The sequence below is a fragment of the Hyperolius riggenbachi genome, chromosome 5, assembly GCF_040937935.1.
Source record: "Hyperolius riggenbachi isolate aHypRig1 chromosome 5, aHypRig1.pri, whole genome shotgun sequence".
Classification (NCBI taxonomy): Eukaryota; Metazoa; Chordata; class Amphibia; order Anura; family Hyperoliidae; genus Hyperolius; species Hyperolius riggenbachi.
The window spans coordinates 171222755-171247805 of record NC_090650.1 but is presented as its reverse complement, the minus strand read 5'-3'; the positions used below and the strand labels follow the sequence as shown (position 1 = coordinate 171247805).

At 47.6% G+C, this 25051-nt stretch overlaps 1 protein-coding gene across 1 annotated transcript in view; it reads left to right on the top strand.

The window, feature by feature from the left end:
• The window catches only part of POU6F2 (POU class 6 homeobox 2), a 1008259-nt gene that overhangs the window by 854713 nt on the left and 128495 nt on the right, over nt 1-25051 (top strand). The window contains exon 5 of the mRNA XM_068238300.1: nt 24340-24508. Coding sequence (XP_068094401.1) covers nt 24340-24508 — 169 coding nt within the window. The remainder of the gene's footprint in view (nt 1-24339; nt 24509-25051) is intronic.

The following is a 25051-nucleotide window of genomic DNA, read 5'->3' as shown; positions in this document are numbered from 1 at the left end:
TTTCTATGTGTGGACATACTGTACATCAACCTACTTCCTGTTTTGGTGGCCATTTTGTTTGTTTATAAACAAACTTTTTAAAACTGTTTTTAACCACTTTTAATGCGGTGAGGAGCGGCGAAATTGTGACAGAGGGTATAGGAGATGTCCCCTAACGCACTGGTATATTTACTTTTGTGCGATTTTAACAATACAGATTCTCTTTAATTAAGCAGAGGCTGAGCAATTCAGCAAGTCGTTGGAGAGGGCTTCAGTTGCATATAGACAAAGACTATATGACCAGCAAGGGGCACCAGCGTGCAAGAAACTCCCTCTCATCTGCTCCCCTCCTGACTAAACTGCATAAGGAGCTGCAAATGAAGTATAAAATATGCAAACACTAGTGCACATGACAGGCAGGGTCCCGAGCACTGCCACTGCTCGGGACCCCAAAACCAGCAAGTAACACAATAAGGGAGCGCAACCAAGCCCTGGAGCTCTCACCACCAGGAACTTGCCCCCACTACTCCTTCAACTTACCACACACACAAAAGAAATGCTCACTCGCTGACAGCACTCTGCCACATATATAGTCTGCAGACTGCCCGTCAGCCAATAAGAAGTGCAAATACATTACACCTAGTCTGCAGTACTTAATTAAGCAGAGGCTGAGCAATTCAGCCAGTCGTTGGAGAGGGCTTCAGTTGCATATAGACAAAGGCTATATGATCAGCAGGGGGCACCAGCGTGCAGGAATCTCCTTCTTAACCCCCCCCCCCCCCCCAATTAATTTGCATAAGAAGCTGCAAATGAAGTATAAAATGTGCAAACACTAGTGCACATGACAGGCAGGGGCCCCGAGCACTGCCACTGCTCGGGACCCCAAAACCAGCATGTAACACAATAAGGGAGCGCAGGCAAGCCCTGGAGCTCTCACCACCAGGAACTTGCCCCACTACTCCTTCAACTTACCACACACACAAAAGAAATGCTCACTCCCTGACAGCACTCTGCCACATATATAGTCTGCAGACTGCCCGTCAGCCAATAAGTAGTACAAATACATTACACCTAGTCTGCAGTACTTAATTAAGCAGAGGCTGAGCAATTCAGCCAGTCGTTGGAGAGGGCTTCAGTTGCATATAGACAAAGACTATATGACCAGCAAGGGGCACCAGCGTGCAGGAAACTCCCTCTCATCTGCCCCCCTCCTAACTAAACTGCATAAGGAGCTGCAAATGAAGTATAAAATATGCAAACACTAGTGCACATGACAGGCAGGGTCCCGAGCACTGCCACTGCTCGGGACCCCAAAACCAGCTCCCCTCTAATCACCCACTGATCACCCATCAATCACCCATCAATCACCCCTTGTCACCACCTGTCACTGCTACCCATCAGATCAGACCCTCATATGCCCCTTGCAAGCACCCAATCACCCGCCCACACCCTCAGATCGCCCTCAGACCCCCCCTGATCACATCGCCACTGCATTGCTTGCATTTATTCTCCCCTCTAATCACACCCTGATCACCTATTAATCACCCCGTCAGCCCCTGTCACCACCTGTCACTGCTACCCATCAGATCAGACCCTAATCTGACCCTTGCGGGCACCCAAACACCCGCCCATACCCTCATATTGCCCTCAGACCCCCCTGATCACCTCCCCAGTGCATTGCTTGCATCTATTCCCCCCTCTAATCACCCCCTGAGACACCCATCAATCACCTCCTGTCACCACCTGTCACCCCCTAGCACTCCTATCCGTCAGATCAGGCCCTAATCTGTCCCCTACGGGCTTCTGATCACCCGGCCAAACCCTCACCTGCCCCACCGCAGTGACAGAATTTTTTTTTTCTGATCACTGCTGGTCTCTATGACTTAATTGTGGCTGAGACCAACCATTACGCCACACAATACGCAACTGCCAATCCAAGAAGCTACCATGCCCACCCTTTTCGGTGGAAACCACTCCAAGTTTATGAACGTAACATTTTTGGGGCCTTCTCCTTAACATGGGTCTAGTCAAATAGAATGTATTGCGGTCTAATTGGTCTACGCACCTAATACATCACATGCCCATGTTCTCTGCTGCAATGTGCAGGTCACGATTTGAGAACATCCTGTGCTTCCTGCACTTCAGTGCCAATACAACCTGTCATCTAAGAGGTCACCCTGCTTATGACCAGTTCCAAAAAATGTGTCCCCTCATAGACCACCTGTCATCAAAATTTGCAGATGCGTATACCCCTGAACAGTCATTTGAGGCATTTGGTTTCCAGACTACTCCTCATGGTTTTGGGCCCCTAAAATGCCAGGGCAGTATAGGAACCCCACAAGTGACCCCATTTTAGAAAGAAGACACCCCAAGGTATTCTGTTAGGTGTATGATGAGTTCATAGAAGATTTTATTTTTTTTGTCACAAGTTAGTGGAAAATGACACTTTGTGAAAAAGAAACCAATAAAAATCAATTTCCGCTAACTTGTGAAAAAAAATAAAATCTTCTATGAACTCACCATACACCTAATGGAATACTTTGGGGTGTCTTCTTTCTAAAATGGAGTCACTTGTGGGGTTCCTATACTGCCTTGGCATTTTAGGGGCCCTAAACCGTGAGGAGTAGTCTAGAAACCAAATGCCTCAAAATGACCTGTGAAATCCTAGATATTCATCAGAATCAGAATCAGAAACTTTATTTCGTCAAGCATAACAGGGTTACGCCCGGAATTGGGTTTGGCACAATACATAGATCCAGGGAACGATAAGTTGCAAGGCTCATCAAGCAGTGGAAACAAAAAAACATGAATTACATTTACATTGCTCATTATACATAACAGATCATCCTGTTTACAGTTCCAGTTTGACAAGGGATAGAGTTACACTTTCGGTGTGATCGACTGATTGATTTGTCATTTTCACGTGGCACCCTTGGGGTGGGAGGCTGGTGATGGAACTGATGGGAAAATGTGGAGGGAGTTTAGGAGGCTGACAGCCAAGGGAAAGAATGAGTTCATGTGTCTGGCGGTCCTCGTGGAGATGACCCTAAGCCTCCGGCCCAATGGGAGCAAACTGAAGTAGTGGTAGCCTGGGTGGGAATAGTTGTTTGCTATCTTCAGTGCCCTGGAACGCAACCATGTGTTGTATAAGTGTGCAAGTGAGGGGAGGGGTCTACCAATGATCCTCTCTGCCGACCTAATGACCTTCTGTAGTTTGTGCTTGTCAATGCAGGTGGCGCCAGCATGCCTGACCAAAATAGAAGAGCAGAGGATCGATTCAACGGTGGCGGAGTAGACGCTTATTAGAATCTCTTGGGCCATGCCGAACTTCCACAGTTGGCAAAGGAAGTAAAGTCTCTGCTGGGCTTTCCGCTGGATGATGGAGATGTTAGCCTTTCAGCTGAGGTCGGTGGAGATGGTAGTGCCCAGAAGACGGGCACACGGTACTCTTGCCACCTCCATGTGGTCGATGAAGATGGGAGGTAGTGTGGAAGCAGTCTTCCTGAAATCTACGATCGACTCGACTGTTTTTGCAGTGTTTAGCACCTGACTGTTCTCCTTATTTCACAGGCAGATTCTCTCCACCTGCTGGCAGTACTCCTGAACATTATCATTTGTGACCAGGCCGACAATGGTGATGTCATCAGCAAACTTGATGACCTTAACCGAGTTCACTTAGGATCTGCAGCTATTTGTGTAGAGGGAGAATAGCAGTGGGGACAGGACACAGCCTTGAGGTGCACCAGTGTTTGTTGTCATTACGTTTGAGTGAATGTTCCCCAGATTGACAACTTGGGTCCTGTTGGTAAGGAAGTCCGTGATCCACAGGCGTAGGCTGGGATGGACACCAAGTGTAGCTAGATTGTCCTGGAGAATGTGTGGGCAGATGGTATTGAAGGCCGAGCTGAAGTCCAGGAGTAGTATTCTGGCATACGCGTCTGGCCTGTCGAGGTGGTCATAGATGAGTTCCAGGCAGGTGTTGATGGCATCATCTGTGGAACTGTTTGCCCTATAAGCAAACTGGTAGGGTTCCTGAAGGGCCAAGGTAGAGTGTTTGAGGGTGGATAGGACTGAACGGCCCCCGCTCCAGGGTTTTCATAATGACGGACGTCAAGGCTACAGGCCTAAAGTTGTTAAGTTCAGAGACCTCCTGCTTCTTAGGGACCGGTATGATAGTGGACCTTTTGAAGCATGCAGGGACCTTGCCTTCCTTTAACGACTTGGTGAAGATGGCGGAGAGGACGGGTGCGAGTTGCTGAGAGCAGGTTTTCAGGCAGATTGGGGACACGCCATCGGGTCCAGAGGCTTTCCTGGTGTTTAATGTGGATAGGAGGCGCCGGACATAAGCCTCACCCACCTTTAATGGAGAGCGTTGGTCCGGGAAATCGTTCTTGGAGCCTGAAGGGTGTTGCTAGATCCTCCCCAGGTGTTACCTGTCTCTCAAGCCTGCAGTAGAATTTACTAAGCTCTTCTGCTAGTTCATGGCTGGTTGGTGCTTGTTGGGGGGGAGGGGGCTTGTAGTTAGTGGCAGCCTTAAGCCCTTACCATACAGCACGTGAGTTATTTGAGCGCAGGTTATGTCTCAACCTCTCAGCATACTCCTTTTTTGCAGCTCTCAGTTCTTGCTTCAGGTCGTTTCTTGCCCTCCTGTATTCCACCTAGTTGCCAGACCTGTGTGTAGCCTCTTTACACTTCCGCAGTTGCCGGCCGCAGTTTGTTTGTGAACCACGGTTTGTTATTCGGATAGACCTTAAATGATTTGGTTGGTACACAAGAGTCCTTGCAAAAGACAGAGTTTAGCAACATCTGACCACACTTTGGTGGACTTGAGGGTTGGTTTTCCTGATTCCAGGCGCCTCCGGTAGGTGGGGATTAGACGGATGATACAGTGGTCAGAGGAGCCAAAAGCTGCCCATGGGACAGCCTTAAATGCATCCTTCAGTACCGTGTAGCAGTAGTCGAGGGTGTTAGGGCCCCTAGTGGGGCAGGCTACATGCTGGTGGTAACGTGGCATCTCCTGGCGAAGGTTGGCCTTGTTAAGTTGCCCATGATGATGAATAGTGAGTCTGGAAGGGCTGTCTCCCACTGCGAGATGATCTCGCTGAGGTCCAGAAGGGCAGATTTGGCATCAGCATCAGGGGGTGTGTGTGGTGATATACTGGGGTGCTTATGATGTAAGGATAATACAGGAACATATTTCTTCATTTTCCTGTCTGCTGTGTACTTCAGATGTGTATGCCTGCTACAAGCAAGTCTGGCTTTGGGGGAAGCTACTAATTGTATATAGTACATTTGTGAACAGGGGAGCAGGAACTTCTAAATGGATTTGCTAATGTGTCAATTTGCATTAAATTCCTCTGGAAGCAGGGAGCTTGGACATTAGCATACAGTTCCTCTGGCCATCAAGGATACAGGTAATTAGGTAACGATCCTCTTTTGTCTGGCATCCTGCAAATGTGGGGCATTGCTTTGATCTTTTGTATTAATGTAGACGGCTGCCTGTTGGTCAAAACAATATCCGACTAAGTGAGTCTGCCAAGTTCAAAGTGGACAGGAATGTTTGATAATTACATATGACAAGCATGCTGGACTGTTGAGGAAGCCTTAATCAAGTTTTCACCTGGAGTAGAGAAGCCTTTTGATGTCTGTTAGGACACAATCTTACCTGTTGAAATCTGCAACCTTCAAAAAGCTAAAACAGGAACCATTTGAAGTTCGCATATCACAGGAAGAATGACAAGCGTTCTGTGATGTCACCATCTAGGAGAGTGCATTAGTTCCCTGGGGCTGGACATTAAATGCCCCAGGGGACACTTCAGACTATTTAATTTGGTTCAGGACAGTCACAGGGATCTTCTCCTGGAGATAGTGCATAGCTAGGGATGATCTCGACCCCTGGTCAAAAAACGGCGTGCTCCCGCCAACAACGTTCTAACCTACGCTGGTAACGTTCTTTTTTTCCCCCGTTTATTTTACGCAACTGTCCTTGTGTGTATCTTGTAACTTTTACTTTGTAACTTTTTTACTTTGTTTTTGTACATCTTTTGTATATATTATTTTCTTCATTGTTCCATTTTTTTGGAATATTAAATTGTTATTTAATAAGATTGACTTCTGCTGTACTAAACTAACACTCATAGCCTAGAAGAGACTGAAGTGTAACCGTGTATAAGTTCATGCCTGATTGTATGACTGAGCGACACTACCGTATGAGATTGTAATTGCATTGTGTGTATGGGACACTTCTGCGCTCGACAGCCGAGTGGGAAGTCTAACAGTATCGTTCGGAACGACTGTTAGTGGTTTTGCTTCACCACAGTGTAAGATTGCAACTGTGTGTGTGTGCGTGGCGTTCTCGTATTCGGCCTAAGCGCAAAGCTGACCCAAATACGAAAACGCAGATTGCGTGTTGAGATCTCGACAGCTGAGTGGATGTGTCTAGCAACGGCTAGTGGTGGCAGTGGGAAGTGTTTGAGGGGTCCCAGCCTTGTTTGTAGCTTGAATAAGGCTGCTCCCCGATTGATCTGGTCAAACCCGCAGTCGGGAACCGAATACACAGGCATGCCGCGGGCCGGTTCCTGACAGTATGTACATTCCGACCAGGATGTAGAAGGAAAATTCCTGTGGCGAGTATGACGGCCTGCAGTTAATGAGTAGGAGTTCAAGGTTGGGGGAGCACTTCCTGTCGAGCACTGATGTGGTGGGGGACCATGAGGAGCTGATGTAGAGCAGCTTCTCGAGTAGGAAGAACGCAGCCCTCGGCCCTCTGTGGACGGCCACCTGTCCGACCTGGTCTGGAATCACATCCAGGAAATATGGAATTCTGCTCCAGGATCTCGTCCTGGATACATGCCACCACCCCTTTTTTTTCCATAGAGGGCAGGGTCACGGTCTGCTCGGATGAGATTGAAGCCGGGGAGATGAAGGGCATTCTCAGGGATGTCCTCGTGTAACCATGTTTCTGTGAAACAGAGGGCCGGAGTGTATCTGCAGAGGTCTCTCCTGTCGCAGAGAACACGCAGTTCATCAAGTTTGTTGGGGAGGGAACAGACATTAGCCAGGAGGACTGAGGGGATGGCTGATCGCAGTCCTTTTTTCATTAGACTCACGCGGGCGCCTGCATGACAGCCCCTCCGCTGCAGACCTGGACGAGATCCTGGAGCAGAATTCCATATTTCCTGGATGTGATTCCAGACCAGGTCGGACAGGTGGCCGTCCACAGAGGGCCGAGGGCTGCGTTCTTCCTACTCGAGAAGCTGCTCTCTAGTGTAAATAACATGCATGGCATGGGGTGGCATGGATGGGCCATGGTCCCGGACGGGAGGGGTGTGGTGGGGGGTCCTATGAAGGGTGACAGAGCATACTGAGAGGTATACAGAGATTCTAATGTCCCGCCAAGTGCTGAGATGTGTACAGATTGATCACTCAGCCCAGGCATCAGTTCATGGGTGCACAAGTATGGGCAACAAAGAAAGCATTACCAGCAGATCAGCCAACCAAACAGAGATCAGAAAAAATGGCGCACTCAGCATGATAGTCGGGGATGTACACACAACACACAGCACTGTCTCATAGGACTTTGGGCCCCTTAGCGCACCTAGGCTGCAAAAAAGTGTCACACATGTGGTATCGCCGTGCTCAGGAGAAGTAGTATAATGTGTTTTGGGGTGTGTTTTTACACATACCCATGCTGGGTGGGAGAAATATCTCTGTAAATGGACAATTGTGTGTAAACAAAATCAAAGAATTGTCATTTACAGAGATATTTCTCCCACCCAGCATGAATATGTGTACAAATACACCCCAAAACACATTATACTACTTCTCCTGAGTACGGTGATACCACATGTGTGACACTTTTTTGCACCCTAGGTGCGCTAAAGGGCCCAACGTCCTATGAGTACTTTTAGGATTTCACAGGTCATTTTGAGGAATTTGGTTTCTAGACTACTCCTCACGGTTTAGGGCCCCTAAAATGCCAGGGCAGTATAGAAACCCCACAAGTGACCCTATTTTAGAAAGAATACACCCCAAGGTATTCCGTTAGGTGTATGATGAGTTCATAGAAGATTTAATTTTTTGTCACAAGTTAGTGGGAAATGACACTTTGTGAAAAAAAACAATAAAAATCAATTTCCGCTAACTTGTGACAAAAAATAAAATCTTCTATGAACTCACCATACTTCTAACGGAATACCTTGGGGTGTCTTCTTTCTAAAATGGGGTCACTTGTGGGGTTCCTATAATGCCCTGGCATTTTAGGGGCCCTAAACCATGAGGAGGAGTCTAGAAACCAAATGCCTCAAAATGACCTGTGAAATCCTAAAGGTGCTCATAGGACGTTGGGCCCCTTAGCGCACCTAGGTTGCAAAAAAGTGTCACACATGTGGTATCACTGTACTCAGGAGAAGTAGTATAATGTGTTTTCGGGTTTATTTTTACACATACCCATGCTGGGTGGGAGAAATATCTCTGTAAATGGACAATTGTGTGTAAAAAAATCTCATTTACAGAGATATTTCTCCCACCCAGCATGGGTATGTGTAAAAATACACCCCAAAACACATTATACTATTTCTCCTGAGTACGGCAATACCACATGTGTGACACTTTTTTGCAGCCTAGGTGCGCTAAGGGGCCCAAAGTCCTATGAGCACCTTTAGGCTTTACAGGGGTGCTTACAATTTAGCACCCCCCAAACTACCAGGACAGTAAACACACCCCACAAATGACCCCATTTTGGAAAGTAGACACCCCAAAGTATTCAGAGAGGGGCATGGTGAGTCCGTGGCAGATTTCATTTTTTTTTTTCGTCACAAGTTAGCAGAAATAGAAACTTTTTTTATTTTTAATTTTTTGTCACAAAGTGTCATTTTCCGCTAACTTGTGACAAAAAATAAAATATTCTATGAACTCACTATGCCTCTTAGTGAATACTTTGGGATGTCTTCTTTCCAAAAAGGGGTCATTTGGGGGATATTTATACTATCCTGGAATTCTAGCACCTCATGAAACATGACAGGTGCTCAGAAAAGTCAGAGATGCTTAAAAATGGGAAAATTCACTTTTGGCACCATAGTTTGTAAACACTATAACTTTTATCCAAACCAATAAATATACGCTTGTTGGATTTTTTTTTTTTTTATCAAAGACATGTAGCACAATAAATGTGGAACAAAATTTATATAGAAATTTTACTTTATTTGAAAAATGGCAGCACAGAAAGTTAAAAAAAAAAATCATTTTGTTTTTTACAACATTCATGACTTTTTTGATGAATATAATAAAAAATTAAAAATCCCAGCAGCAATGAAATAGCAGCAAAAGAAAGCTGTATTAGTGACAAGAAAAGGAGGTAAAATTAATTTAGGTGGTAGGTTGTATGACCGAGCAATAAACCGTTAAAGCTGCAGTGGTCTAAATGGAAAAAAAGTGTCTGGTCCTTAAGGGGTTTTATGACCATAGTCCTTAAGTGGTTAATGCGCGGCTTCGGGGGCACCCGATGTGCCGTTATCATTTAAGAGGCAGCTGGTGCGACGTAATCGTCGCACTGTGCACTAATATAGGCGCACCCGTGCTGCGCGCACAGTTAGCGGGGCTGCGCGCGAAGTAGCTTTGCACTAGGGGCAAAAAATGGCTTTTCACACCGTCGCTAACACTTAGCGCCGGTTAGTGAATCAAGCACTTTGTAAGCAAACAGGATTGAGGTCTGCCGAAGGCTGAACAGTCGAAAGCTTACGCTTATTCTTTTAAGTTAGCCAATAAATAGTATCATCCTGATTCAAAACTCCTTGCTTAAACAAATGTACATGCACAACCATTTGTTGCCCAGATTCCCTCTTATTATTTGGCTGGAAAATGGGAGCCCACTAACATACCAGAGCTCAAAGTGTTCCTAGGACTGACAATTAATATAGGCATAACCCAAAAGCCAGAGATGCGCATGTATTGGTCCAAGGACCTATTTCACATCACACCCCTATATACAGCTACAATGAGCAGGCTGCGCTTTGAAGCTCTTTCAAAATGTCTGCACTATGTTAACCTAATAGCAGCCCTGCAAGCATTATCTCGATACAGATAATGTATGCCAGGGCATCTTCAAATGGCACATGCCATTTAGCTGCCTAATGGAGCTATGCAGAGCAGTGCAGAGAGCTTTTTATAATTACCTGTCCAAATGGCTGGATTGTCTGCTTCTTCCTCCACCGGGCGGCTACGTACTCCTGGTATGTCTTCTTGCTTCCGATAACATGATATGACATGTGATCGTGATCCAGGAGACCATGTCACCATTACAGCACCATCTCTTTCAGCACCCCTCTTCCCCCACTGGGTGGAGCTGTAACACTGACATGGTCTCATGGATCCCATTCACGTCATATCATGTGATCAAATGTGATCAGGACCCAGAAGACCTTCAAGAAGTCCAGAGCGACTGATGGAGGAAGCTGTTCGGAACAGGTAATTATAACTGCTTACTTCCACGCAGGCAGATTCTAGGCTAAATCGCTCCCAGGGCAAGGGTGTTAAATGTGCACCATAGGTGCCTTCAGTATAGGTTAGGCAGCCAAAGAGGCCTCCAGTATAGGTTAGCCAGCCATAGGAGCCTCTAGTATAGGTTAGGCAGCCATACGTGCCTGCAGTTTAGGTTAGCCAGCCATAGATGCCTGTAGTTTAGGTTAGCCAACCATAGGTGCCTTCAGTATAGGTTAGCCAGCCATAGGTGCCTTTAGTATAGGTTAGCCAGACATAGGTGCCTCCAGTATAGGTTAGCCAGCCATAGGTGCATTCAGTATAGTTCCCACCTCTTTTCCCACCCACCCCCCACAAGCTGTACATTGCAGGAGGAGGGACCAGTGGCAGAACATTGGACTAAGCCACAGGGAGAGGGACTCCGACTCCTCTCTCCTTTTCTCTCATTGGGTCCTCCTCCGTGCTCCCCCCTCCATTGATGACAAGTGCGGCAGCAGCGGCGGCGGGGAGGTAGCAATTAACAGTGTGGGTTCTTTGTGGAAGACAAAAAGGACACAGAGAGACCGGGAGCCCGATCTAGTGTATTATCAACAAAACACCAGAGTATATATGTACGTGAGACGAAATATACTCACAAGGTTTAGGTTGCTATATATATGCAACCACTTGTGATCGCGTGTGAGGAAGTACCGTCCTCACTCGGCCTTGCTTCTAGTAGTGTGGTAGGTCGCGGCTCCTCATAGGAAAAATGTGCCCCTGGAAACTGCCTTTCAGGAATGCACGCCCCTAGGCAGGGGTAGGATGAACTGGGAGAAGGGTAGGAGGCGCCCGTGGACTTATAACTGTTACTTCAATAATGATTAGAATAAGGTATTTAATTTTCCTACCTTATATCAGTAGATACGCACAATAGTAGTAGTAATTTCTCAAGCTTTATTTGGGCACAATTGACAACGCGTTTCGCGGCCACGCCGCTTCCTCAGGTCTATAGGTGTGCCTTAGAATACAATATGGCCACAGTCAGGACAAACATACAATTAAAACCTAGTACAATACGTTTTAGAATATTGGTATAATACAATATTAGTATTGAAAGATATATAACATGATGTGAACATAATAATGTAACCAATAGTGTATGGTTCCATACACAAGTCCTCAATAAAAACAATCATATGAATTTAAAAACATGGCATGTATCACAGGAGTACATGGAATACATAGAGGCACCGGTGGGCCCCTGGGATGTGCCCGGATGTGCACAGGGTTATGTGGTGCCGCTCGTGCAAGACAACATATGCACTTATATATACATTATGGTCAGAGCCTATGAAATGACTTGTCAGGCCCCCCCGTGTATATATGCAAAATAGGATAATGACTTGTGGTTATCCTGGGGAAGGGATATGAGCACGGGGGGAAACTTAAGAAGTAACCCCCCAGAAAGAGAGGATGTCATTTAGCTAGGGCGGGGAGGGAGAGGGCATGTGGCCCGATATGTGGGAGGCACATTTTATCTGCATATGTTTACACCAAACCCCAAGTATAAGGAGCTTACCTACAGTGTCCACACTTATGTCCTGGGCGCCATATAGTGCTGCTCGTGCGGCGGCGCCAGTAATATAGAGGAAACCGCGCGTCCTGTGGGAGTCTCCATGAGGTCACCCGGGGGCGTGGCCAGGGGCTGGGTGCGTTGGTTCGCAAAGATGCGCCCAGTCCGGGGAAACCCAGGCGACGTCATGGGAGGCGTGGCAGAGGGTGGAGGCGTCCGGGGAGGGGGCGTGGCGTACGGCCGTACGCGTCACGTCCTGGGGAAGGAATATGCCGGGTGGCGCAGTGCCAATTCCGCGTGTACGTGGTGGGCGTGATGTGTACGCGCGCACAACACGCCCAGGGGAGGGGCCGTTCGGGCGCACAGCCGTGCTGTAGAGCACGATGTGTGTGCCAGCGGCCATATTGGAGAAGACCAAAGGGGGAATCCATTTTGGGAGAGGGCCAGGACGTGCAAAAGAGCACGGATAGATGTCCGGGGGCGTAATAAGAAAGGCATATGGGGGCGGCCATAATAGGGAAGAACTTAATCGTGCAGTGAAGCACGAGGGATGGTTCCGGGGCCATTTTGGTGGAGGCACGTAGTGGCAGTCCTGTGTAAACATAGAAAAAAGGCATATTATACAGGCCGATAAAACTGCCATGAGTTGTGACAAATAAAATGAAGCACTAAAAGTAACAGGGCAACTGAAATGACTATAAAATGAATATAAAAAAATGAATATAAAGGAATTAAAATTAAAGTTGCTAGAGTCAACGCTCCAGGTTATTTCAGACCCCAAAAAATGCCTTGGTGCATTTATAAAATACAGGTTAAAACATAGTGCAGTATTCAATCAAATAGTAATAGCAACCGGACTAACACAGTTTTTTATATAATTACAGAATACATGTACATGGTGAAATTGCTTTCCTTATTTTTCAAACAGCAATCGACTGTGTATCTTATCTGAGCATACTACGTATAGGTATATGTTGAACACCGGATCGACATATGTCCATTTGGGCTTGGATTAATGAATCCTAGGTGGAGTGATGACAAGGAGGGTGCAATATGGTACTGTCCTGTTCCTACATGGGAAGATAGGTTTCGGGTTCCTGCTATTCAAGGGGACAAGGCTGGAGGGGGGGACAGGCCAGTGGATAAAGGATCAGGACTGAGGGAAGTGGGTCCCATGGACAGGGAACGGGAGAGGGGAGGAATAGGAGCAAGGGGGGGGGGAGGAAGGGGGGAAAGGAGGGAAGGGGGGAGGAAAAGGGGGGAGGAGGAAAGGTGCAGGAAAAGTAGGGGGGGGGGGGAAAGGGAGGAGGGGGGAAGGAACAAGGGGGGGGGGGTAGGAGACAAGGGAAGTGGATGGATGCCTATGGTTAACTTTTAGGTCATGTTAGAGAACTAAGAGGGCTCTGATTAACTTTTCAGTCACACTAAGGAATTAGGAGGGCTATGGTCCCATTACATATTATGCTCCAAACATATGTTCAGACCCTCGGGCTGTAGGGTATTTAACCGAAAGACCCAGTACATCTCTCTTCTCCTGAGCCTCCCATGTCTATCATGGGTGTCGCTCGGAATATGTTCAATGGGACAAATGTTGGTCCTATCTACTTTCTGTCCATGTTGAGTTCTGTAGTGTCTTGAGAGGCCGTGTTTCATATACCCGTTCTCGATATTCCGCCTGTGTTGACCCCATCTCGTCCTTAATTGTTGGGTCGTGCGGCCCACATATTGCAGGCCACAGGGACAAGTAATTAGATATATAACAAAATTTGTGCTGCAGTTCATGGTTTGTTCAATTGGGTAATTCTCTCCTGTGGCAGTGGAGTGGAAGCCTTGCTCTCCCCTCTGGATCCACTTACAGCATAGGCATCTCGGGTGGTTGCAACTTGATACCCCCCCTTGATCACCGTCATTTATATTTTCTGTCTCCCCCAAGTTCTTAATTCTGCTGGGGGCTAGCTGTGCCTTTAGGTTTTTCGCCCTGCGAAAGACACATTTGGGTCTCTCCGTTATCTCTCTCTTCAGGTAGGGGTCTTTTTGCAGGAGTGGCCAATGCTTTTTAAGTATCTTTCTTACTGAGATGTGTTGGTTGGAAAACCGGGTAATGAAGTTGGGTTCTTTCTGTGTCTGTGTTTCCTGCTTCGTTGTTACTTTTAAAAGATCTCTGCGGTTCAGGGTTCTGGCTCTGCTCTTGGCGTCTTTTATTAGTCCTTTTGGGAAGTTTCTTTCCTTGAACTTTCTGGATAGAATTCCTGCCTGGTCATCATAGGTCTCAACATCAGTGCAGTTTTTTCGGATTCGTCGGAATTGCCCATAGGGGATATTGGTTTTCCACGCCTTATAGTGATTACTTTTGTAATCAATGTAGGAATTAGAGTCAACTGATTTGAAGAAGTTTTTGGACTTGATTCTTTGATTCTCATGATACAGGACCACATCTAGGTACTCTATCTGGGAGTCGCTGGAGTTAGAGGTGAAAGTTATCCCCCAATCATTGTTATTGAGGTATTCCTTAAAATCGTAAATAGAGGCGGTTTCTCCCTGCCATATGAAGATCAGGTCGTCGATATACCTTCTGTAGTAGACGATGTTTCCAAAGAACGGATTGGAAGGCCCCAACAGTAATAGTTCCAAGAGGCCCATGGTCAAGTTCGCGTAGCTTGGTGCGAAGCTCGCTCCCTCTTGCACGAGCGGCACCACATAACCCTGTGCACATCCGGGCACATCCCAGGGGCCCACCGGTGCCTCTATGTATTCCATGTACTCCTGTGATACATGCCATGTTTTTAAATTCATATGATTGTTTTTATTGAGGACTTGTGTATGGAACCATACACTATTGGTTACATTATTATGTTCACATCATGTTATATATCTTTCAATACTAATATTGTATTATACCAATATTCTAAAACGTATTGTACTAGGTTTTAATTGTATGTTTGTCCTGACTGTGGCCATATTGTATTCTAAGGCACACCTATAGACCTGAGGAAGCGGCGTGGCCGCGAAACGCGTTGTCAATTGTGCCCAAATAAAGCTTGAGAAATTACTACTACTATTGTGCGTATCTACTGATATAAGGTAGGAAAATTAAATACCTTATTCTAATCATTATTGAAGTAACAGTTATAAGTCCACGGGCGCCTCCTACCCTTCTCCCAATTAACAGTGTGGCTCAAATGTACCCACATTCGATTCGAGTACATTTGAATTCGGGTCCAGGTCAAATTTGGGTTCAGCCGTGACCACGACCAGTAGAATTCGATCAGAATTCGATCCGTGGTCGATAATTGAATTCTTAGCTTCCTTAAAGCTAATTTTTTTTTAAAGGGAAATCACAATTAAACTGGAAAACTTTTTTTCTGCATTTCTTGTTTATTCTTCTTCACCTTCTTCTTTTTCTTCTCTCCATCTTTTTTGTCACCGTCTTCTTTTTCTGTTTTACCATCTTCTTTCTCATCACCATCATCTTCATCATCATCTTCTTCAGTGGCACCTGGTTCTACTTCTTCTTCTTCTGGGTCATCCTCACTTGGTTTTTCATCTTCTTCTTCACCTGGTTCTTCTTCGTCTTCTTCTTCTTCATCATCATCATCTGGTTCTTCCTCTTCTTCATCATCATCTGGTTCTTCTTCATTATCTGGTTATTATTCTTCATCATCATCATCATCATCATCATCATCATCATCATCATCATCATCATCATCATCATCATCATCATCATCATCATCATCATCATCATCATCATCATCATCATCATCATCATCATCATCATCATCATCATCTGGTTCTTCTTCACCTGGTTCTTCTTTTTCTCACCTGGTTCTTCTTCTTATTCTTCACCTGGTTCTTCTTCTTTTTCACCTGGTTCTTCTTCTTCTTCATCTGGTTCTTCTTCATATTCACCTGGTTCTTCTTCTTCTTCTTCTTCTTCACCTGGTTCTTCTTCTTCTTTTTCTTCACCTGGTTCTTCTTCTTCTTCTATTTCGTCACCTGATTCTACTTATTCTCCTTCACCTGGTTCTTCTTCTTCTTCTTCTTCTTCTTCTTCTTCTTCTTCTTCTTCTTCTTCTTCTTCTTCTTCTTCTTCTTCTTCTTCTTCTTCTTCTTCTTCTTCTTCTTCTTCTTCACCAGGTTCTTCTTCTTTTTCTTCACCTGATTCTTCTTCTTCTTATATTTCTTCACCTTATTCTTCTTCTTCTTCTTCACCTGGTTTTTCTTCTTCTTCTTCTTCTTCTTCTTCTTCACCACCAGGTTCTTCTTCTTTTTCTTCACCTGATTCTTCTTCTTCTTCTTCACCAGGTTCTTCTTCTTTTTCTTCACCTGATTCTTCTTCTTTTTCTTCACCTGATTCTTCTTCTTCTTATATTTCTTCACCTTCTTCTTCTTCACCTGGTTCTTCTTCTTCTTCTTCTTCACCAGGTTCTTCTTCTTTTTCTTCCCCTGGTTATTCTTCTTCTTCACCACCATCTTTTTTTGTGTGTGTGTTCATATTCTTCCTCTTGTACCCAGCTTAATGTTTTTTCCCTTACAGAACTGAACTGTTGTAAAATGTGTTCTTCAAAAGCATAGCTAAATTTGTAACGTAATAATAGCTAGTGGCGCAAGGCAGCAGCGCATAATTCTGCAGACCCTGGCAGCGGGAACACAGACAGCAGGAGGTGAAATGTGGCAGCAGGAGGAGAAGTGACATGTGGCAGCAGGCAATGTAACGGGCCATGGTCCCTAGCCTTGGTACCACGGCTGTAATAATAAACACCATACAGCAGGAGGTTCTGGACAGCAGTCGTGAAGCCCACATGGTGTCCAATACACAACTGGGACAGCACAGTTTTCAACCCAGACACCTCAGAATTTTATTTTTTACAAACAATTGTAGTGGAGTAATAGCAATTGGCACATGGCAGCAGTGCATAATTCTGTGGACCCTAGTGGTGGGAACACAGACAGCAGGAGGTTAAATACGAAGGAGGAGGAGTGACATGTGGCAGCAGGCAATGTAGTAGGCCGTGGCACTTAGCGTTGGTACCACGGCTGTAATAATAAACAGCAGGAGGTTCCGGACAGCAGTCGTGAAGCCCACATTGTGTCCAATACACAACTGGGACAGCACAGTTTTCAACCCAAACACCTCAGACATATATTTTTTTTTTAAACAAAAAATGTAGCTATTGTAGTGGCGTAATAGCTAGTGGCGCATCGCAGCAGTGCATAATTCTGTGGACCCTGGCAGTGGGAACACAGACAGCAGGAGGTTAAATACAGCAGCAGCAGGAGGAGGAGGAGTGACGTGTGGCAGAAGGCAATGTAGTAGGCCGTGGCACTTAGCGTTGGTACTACGGCTGTAATAATAAACAGCAGGAAGTTCCGGACAGCAGTCGTGAAGCCCACATTGTGTCCAATACACAACTGGGACAGCACAGTTTTCAACCCAGACACCTCAGAATAATTTTTATTTTTTTTTACACAAGAACAGAAATAGTAGCTATTTTAAGAGTGTGTTAAATAGCTAGTGGCAGCCAGCAGCGCATAACGGAGTGGACCCTGGTGGTGGTGGTGGAAACATAGACAGGAGGTTTAATGCAGCAGCAGAAGGACATACATGGAAGCAGGCAGCCTAGGCCATGGCACCTAGCGGTGGTACCACAGCACCTAAAGAAAAACCAGGCTAAATTTGCAGGGAATGGAAGGATGATGTTGTTCAAAAATAATTCCCAGGCCCCTCATGTCCTCCTGTCACCGACAACAGGTGCCTGAAACGTGCCTTCAATCCAGGCCTGGTTAATCTTCAGGAATGTGAGTCAGTCCACGGACTCTGTGGACAGACGAGAACGCTTCTCCGTGACAACGCCACCGGCCGCACTGAAGCACCTCTCTGACAGCACGTTGGAAGGGGGGCAAGACAGGACTTCTAGGGCGTACTGCGCCAGCTCACTCCACATCTGCAAGCACTCGACCCAGTACTCTAAGGGGTCCACAGGCCCCTCATCCCCGGTGTCAAGCCCGCTGAAGGACCCCACGTAGTCCTCCACCATCCGGGTCAGGCACTGCCTGTGACTTTGAGAGGAGCATGCTGCTGCACACACCCCCTCTCTCTGCTGCTCTACTGTCAGGTAGAGTGCCTTTGTCAAGGCCCGCAGGTCTCCTGGGCACCTGATGCTGCTGCTGCTGCTGCTGCTTGCTGCAGGCACCGGCTGCTGTGCTGGCTGGACAGGGACAGAGGGGGTGGAAGGCTGTGGGGAATGCTTCCTCCAATCGCCGAACAAGGATCTCCTGCAACTCCCTTGTTCGCTGCTCATGGTCTCCAGCAGGCAGGAACTGAGCCACCCTCCCCCTCAGCCATGGGTCCAGGATCATGCTGATGCAGGTGTCCTCCCTCACTTGCATCTGCTTAACCCTGGGGTCTGTGCACAGGCACCGCAGCATGTGCCTTGCCATGGTGAACAGGGCGGTCCGTCCAGCAGAGACATCAAGCTCAGTGGCCTCAAGTTCGCTGTCCTCCTCCTCCTCTGGCCCCTGAGCCTCTTCCTCCTCTCTCCACCCTCTCACCACTGCTGATCTCCGCTGTTCCCCCTCAACAGCAACATCCAGCACTTCCAACTCCTCCTCATCCTCCTCCAACAACTCAAATTGCTGCGCAGAAGTGGACTGCGCAGGCGGCTGCTGTTCCAGCTGGTTCAGGGCCTCCTCTCCCACATCCATCAAATCACACAGTGCCCTGTCCAGCAGACAAACAAAGGGCACCCACTGGCAGAGGGATGCCCGTTCCTCACTCACCAGGTTGGTTCCCTGCAGGAAGAGAGCCAACACCAAGCAGACCTGCTGCATCTGCCCCACTGCACGTTGGAGATGAGCTAGAGTTTGGTGGTGCCGGCGACAGTGGCATCAACAATGTAGCGGGGGACAGCCCTCCTCTGCTCAACCAGCCGCTCCAACATCGCCAGGGTGGAATTCCAGCGAGTTGCCACATCGATGACAAGGCAGTGTCGTGGCAGGCCCTCGCGCTGCTTAATGTCGGCCAGGCTTGCTGCGGCAGTGGCTGAGCAACGAAAACTGCGAACAATTTTCCAAGCCGCTTCCAACAGATCCTCCATCCCCTTGTAGGTGCACAGGAACTTCTGCACCAAAAGGTTCAGGACATGGGCCAAGCAGGGGACGTGGGTCAAGTGTACCCTGCTGATGGCAGCCGGCAGGTTTGCCGCATTGTCGGACACTACCAATCCGGCTCTCAGGCCTCTGGGGGTCAGCCACGTCTTCTCCTGCTCCCTCAGGTAGCGGAGAACATTGGCTCCTGTCAGACTGTTTTCCCCCAGGTTTCTCATCTCCAGCAGCGCTTGGCAGTGGCTGGCCTTGACGCTGCTGTTGATGCGGGGTCACTTGGCGGCGGGAGCTGCTGCTTCTCCCTTAACCCCACGTGGTGGCACCACATTGTGGACACCCGGTGCCGTTGCTGCTGCTGATGTGCCCGAGGATGAACCTGCTGCTTCCTCACTGGCGCATTCCACCAGGCTGACCCAGTGAGCCATGAATGACAGGTTGCGGTTTGTCCCAAAACGGCTGCTTCAGGAGTCCATGGTAATGTGGATCCGCTCACTCACGGCGTGATCAAGCGAGCAGCCCACATTCGCCATAGCAAACCGGTGCAGTGCTGGGATCGCCGTGCAGAAGTAGTAGTGGCGGCTGGGAATTTGCCACTCCGGGATCCCAAACTGCAGGAGCATTCGCATGTCACTACCCTCCCGCACAAAGGAGTATGGCAGGAGCTGGGAGCACATGGCGCAGGCAAGCAACCCGTTCAGCACCTGGATGAGCCTGTTGGTGGCAGGCAGAACCTTGGTCACACCGGAAAAGGACTTGCTGAGCAGGGTCAGGTGGAGTTTGCCTGCATGGGAGGATGAGGAGACCACTGTGGAGGGAGCAGATGAGGTTACTGAGGACTGGCTGACCGGGGGGGGGGGGGGGGCAGTGACTTTCTGCACTCCTGCTGCTGATGCTGGATGAGCAGGAGGGTGGGATGCTGCTGCTGCCGAAGTCTGTGCAGTGGCTGTCTGGCTCTGACCACTGCCTGCGCCACTGTCCTTCACCTTCATAAAGTCACTGTAGTCCTCAAAATGTTTTGTCTCCAAGTGGGTCTGTAGGCATGAGGTACCCAACTTGTTGAGATCGTGACCTCTGCTCAGGTGGGCACCGCAACTGTGGCAAATGGCACGGGTCTTGTCGTCTTGCACACAGTGAAGTACCGCCAGAATGGGGATTTTAACTTGCCCTTCCCGCTTGAGGGCTGAGGAGCTTTTTTTGGCTTTGGAGGGCTGTTTTTTGGGGGGAGGAGCTTTGGTGCGGGTGGTGGTGGTAGGCGCTGAAGCAGCAGGCTGTGGATCCTGCCTTCCACGCCCTGTGATGGCCGCGCCTCTGTGCCGGAGCCGCCTCCTCCTCCAATGACGTGCTGCCTTCACCCAACTGTGCTGGTGGTGGCTCATAGGGACGGCCCCCCACCTCATCATCATCATCCCCAAACATCTCCTCTGAGCCCTCAACCAACTCCTCTGCCTCAACATCCCCTGCATCAGGCCCCTCCTCCTCTTGAAATTCCAGCTGTTGTGCGCCGCCAACAACAACCTCCTCCACCTCAAACTCCTCCTCCTCCTCCTTGCATTCCCCCCAACATCTCCACCTCAAACTGGGCATCCACATCCATCAACTCACTCGCTGTCCCGGGTGTCAAGAGCGCGCTCAGTGAGGGCAGGCTGGCCGCTGGGGTCGACATGACCTCAAGCGGTGGTGGAGGGCGGCTGCTGTTGCGGACCGGAGTGCTGGAGGTGGCACTGGTGTCGCTGGCACTGGAGGTCTGGCTGGAATCGGTGGCTTGCTGCTCCGCCATAATTTTCACCACAGCCTGTGCCTGACTCTCCGCAATGGGCCGGGGATGACGACTCAAGGGAAAGATGGGTGCAACACGCTGCTGCTGCTGCACCTCTGCTCCCTCCTCCACAACTGTGCGGTCAGTGGCTGGCGGCAGACCAGTCACAGACCTGCCAGCAGTTGCTTTGGCAATGGCGCTGCTTTTCCTGCTGGTGCCTCTACCTCTGCTAGTCATCGTTCAATTATACAAATACAGTAAGAAAAACTAAAATATATATATATGTAGAAAGGGCAGGAAAGGGTGTAAAGTTTAATAAAGAGTCTGGGTTGGTGGGTGAGTGACCAAAAAAAAAGAGAGGTTTTTTTTTCTTTATTTTTTTAAATACTAGTAGACAGTCAGTACTAGTAGTGTAGTCTACAGTAGTCGATAACTAACTCGTGTGACCGACAGTGGCAATCAAAGTCTGTCATACACGAATGCAATCAATAGGGTCAGGAAGAGATGACAGGCAGTCACAGATCACAACAGATGCTGCCCTCTGTAAAGTAACTAACACAGTACTGAAGCTAATAAACTCAACGACTAACAACAGTAGAAATTAAGTAAAGTAGTACGTGTGATGATTTGCTCAGCTGCCTGTGCAGGCAGCCAGCCTTTTGACCATTGTGCAATTTTGCATGCTGCAGGACTCTGGAAAGAAGAGCTTCTGTCAGTTTTGCAGCTTGTGCTTGCAGAGGAATTTGCATACGTTGTCATGCAAATTGCCTGGCCACATTCATTGGAGGCGTGTACTATAAGTACTATGTCTTTCCCACAATGCTTCGCTGTTCATAAGGATTTTGTCCTGTGTAACACTCCTGCCGGGAGTGTCAGCCATGCTCTTTGTTTGAAGTTCAGCTTAGAGTAATTCCTGAATCTGCGCTAGGCAGGTTTTCCCTAGTGCAGTTAGGATTGTATTATCTGTTTGTATGTTCTGTTGCCATTGTCCTGTCCCAACGGTGGTCGAGAGGAAATGGTTCTGATCTCTGTTCTTGGAGTATAGCTGGTGCAGCGGTTGCTACCAGCTATCTCTTCTGTTCTGTCTCCTGGGATCGCGCTAGCTACTTTTTGCTAGCGCTGGGGATCCTTCTGTTCTGCAACTCTGTCTCCTTGGATCGCGCTAGCTACTTTTTGCTAGCGCTGGGGATCCTTCTGTTCTGCAACTCTGTCTCCTGGGATCGTGCTAGCCACTTTTCGCTAGTGCTGGGGATCCTTCTGTTCTGTCTCCTGGGATCACGCTAGCCACTTTTCGCTAGCGCTGGGGATCCTTCTGTTCTGTCTCCTGGGATCGCGCTAGCCACTTTTCGCTAGCGCTGGGGATCCTATCTCTCGCTTGTCCCTGTTTTCGTGTGTCTGTCTTGTCTGCTACGCTTGCTGGAGGCTCGGTGAGGTAACCGTTAAGCAAGCGTACGCATCCTCTGTTTCATGTTTGTCTGTCAATGGTTAGTTAGGCGTGCTTGTCTCTATTGTGCTTATCACGTGGAGACCGTGCATAATCGCGTGCACTGTTGCGAATGAGTGCGGTGTCCGCGGTTAGCTAGCGTTTGTTATTTTCCTTGTTATTCTCATTGTATTATTTGCTGTGCCTTTGCTAACCTCGTATTCTGTTCTGATCTGCCTTGTGTCACGTCTGGCGATCGCACCTCTCGCTATCGCGTTCCTATTTCATATCTGCTGTTGTGTGTGCGGGGTGGCGACTAGATTGGCGCACACACATACAATGTGTCCCTTTGCTCGTCCTCATTCGCAATTGCCTCGTCTGGCATTTGTGGAGGTACAGAGGATTGGTTCCTCTGCACTCCCCAGCGCCATCTGCCGACTGGAATTTCCCTCTACAGGTGCGTAGCACCTTTTGCTGGGTGCCTGCAATTACACGCTTGTGGAGGATTTCCCCCGTGTCAGCGCACGCGTTGTGCGCTGATCACGGAGAAAGTTCCACAATCGTTACAGTACGTAGGTAAATAACAACTAACTATAATCCGTAGTAGTAGTAGTGTAGTACACTAGTAGTCGATAACTAACGCGTGTGACCGAAAGTGACAATCAAAGTCTGTCACACACAGACGCAATCAATAGGGTCAGGCAGAGATGACAGGCAGTCACAGATCACAACAGATGCTGCCCTCTGTAAGGACGGGCTCCACAACATGGCCGCCGCCTTATATAGAGGAGGGGAGGGCCAGGCTCCCCTCCTCTGATTGGTTGCGAGTGCCTCGGCTGGGGGCCTTCTGATTGGCCCAATGACATCATCACCTGGATAGCGAAGCCGAATTTGTGATCACGGGTTAAAAAAACCTGTGATCACGGCCGAATTCGAGAGGCACTATTCAGGTAAATTTGACTTCAAATTCGGGAGCAGGATCGCTATTCGAATTCGAATTTGGCAAGCATGAAAATCTACCCATGACCTCGGGGTGAATTCGAATTTGCGTATTTGGAGAGCAACCTTTGCAATTACTCACCTTCCAGGCTCCAGGCGATATCCACGTATCACCGGGCTGCTCTCTCTCTCTGAACATCGCCAGTAGTAGTAGTAGTAGTAGTAGTAGTAGTGTAACTATTAATTCCTACTTCCTGTGATCGGCAATGTTCAGTGAGAGAGAGCAGCCCAGCGACACATGGACATCGCTTGGAGCCCGGAAAGTGAGTAATTGCTAACTCCTCGCCACCACCACACTTGTCATCAATGGAGGGAGGAGCATGGAGGGGGACCCGAGGAGAGGGAGAGAGGAGTCGGGTCCCACTTCCTGTGGCTGAGGCCTATGTACTGTTGCTGCTCCCCCTCCCTCACAGCGCCCCCTCAGAGTTTTGATGCCACGCACTTGTTTGACAGCCTAGTGCACTTGTTTGGCTACCTAGCCAAACGAGATATGCCGGCAGAGGCTTGCACAGCCCAAGCAGCTTTCAAATAAAACATTTTATTGGAAGCTGTTAATGGGTTCATTCTTCAAGGCATTCCTCAACTATTTTGGTCCATATTGACATGATAGCATCATGCAGTTTCTGTTTTCTGTTGAAATTTAGCAGCTGCACATCCATGAAGTGACTCTCCCTTTCCACCACATGTGGTGGAAATGTACTTCTATGAATTTGGTGAAAATGTGTTTTCAAATGTATAACCATCATTTTTTCCAAATGCAGAAATGTGACTTTTTCACAAAAATAACCCAATTCAACCACCACTACTGACTAAAAGCATGAAAGGGTGAAATGAGATATGAAGTGGTATTAATTAATGGTACACAGTATTGAAGGTATGTCTACATTATTATCTTTCAAGTTCATTGGTAAGGCTTTGGTGGACTATAATATAGTCAGAAATTAAACTAATGTGAAATAAATTGTCATGAAAAAAAGACTACAAAGAAGTAAGAGTGTTAGTAATTTCCCAAAAACTTTGGAAGGTACTTTCAAAAACTTTTTTTTTTCATAGATCCACAGACCTCCAGTGCTGAAGTTGATGGAGTAAATCTCGAAGAAATAAGAGAATTTGCTAAAGCATTTAAGATAAGGCGGCTGTCTCTTGGTCTGACTCAAACACAAGTAGGACAAGCCTTGAGTGCAACAGAAGGTCCAGCTTATAGTCAGTCTGCCATTTGTAGGTAAGTGTCTTTAGGTTTTTATTTTTTCACTCGTGCTGAGCCCTGCAAATGTTGCTTGAATATCAAGAAGTAACTGGAAAAAATACATTGTCCTAATTTGTAAACCTCAACTGAACCTAGTAATGGAAACAGGGTTAATTAATCAAAGTCATTAGCTGCCCATCAATTTCATTGATAGCTATTTTAATTAACCACTTACTGGTTTTGAGGCAGTATATCTACACCCCGCAGGAGGACTTTTCCTGTTCCAGGGGTGTAGATATATGCTTTCTGCCACGATTGCTGCTGTGTGTGCTTCCGTGTGCATTCTCATCGCCGCCGGTTAGTAGACAGATCAGTGAACGAGAACACAGTTCCCATTCACTGATCTAAGTGCCTGTGTTCAATGTCCATCAACGTCAATGAGATGCCGAGGTCATTAGCAGAAAACAGGAAATAAAAACATACACACATTACTTTCTGTTAGCGTACTAGCAGTATGCACAGGAAGAGTCAGTGGGGGGACATCTAGTGGCCATATAGTAAAGTTACACTTACCGGTAC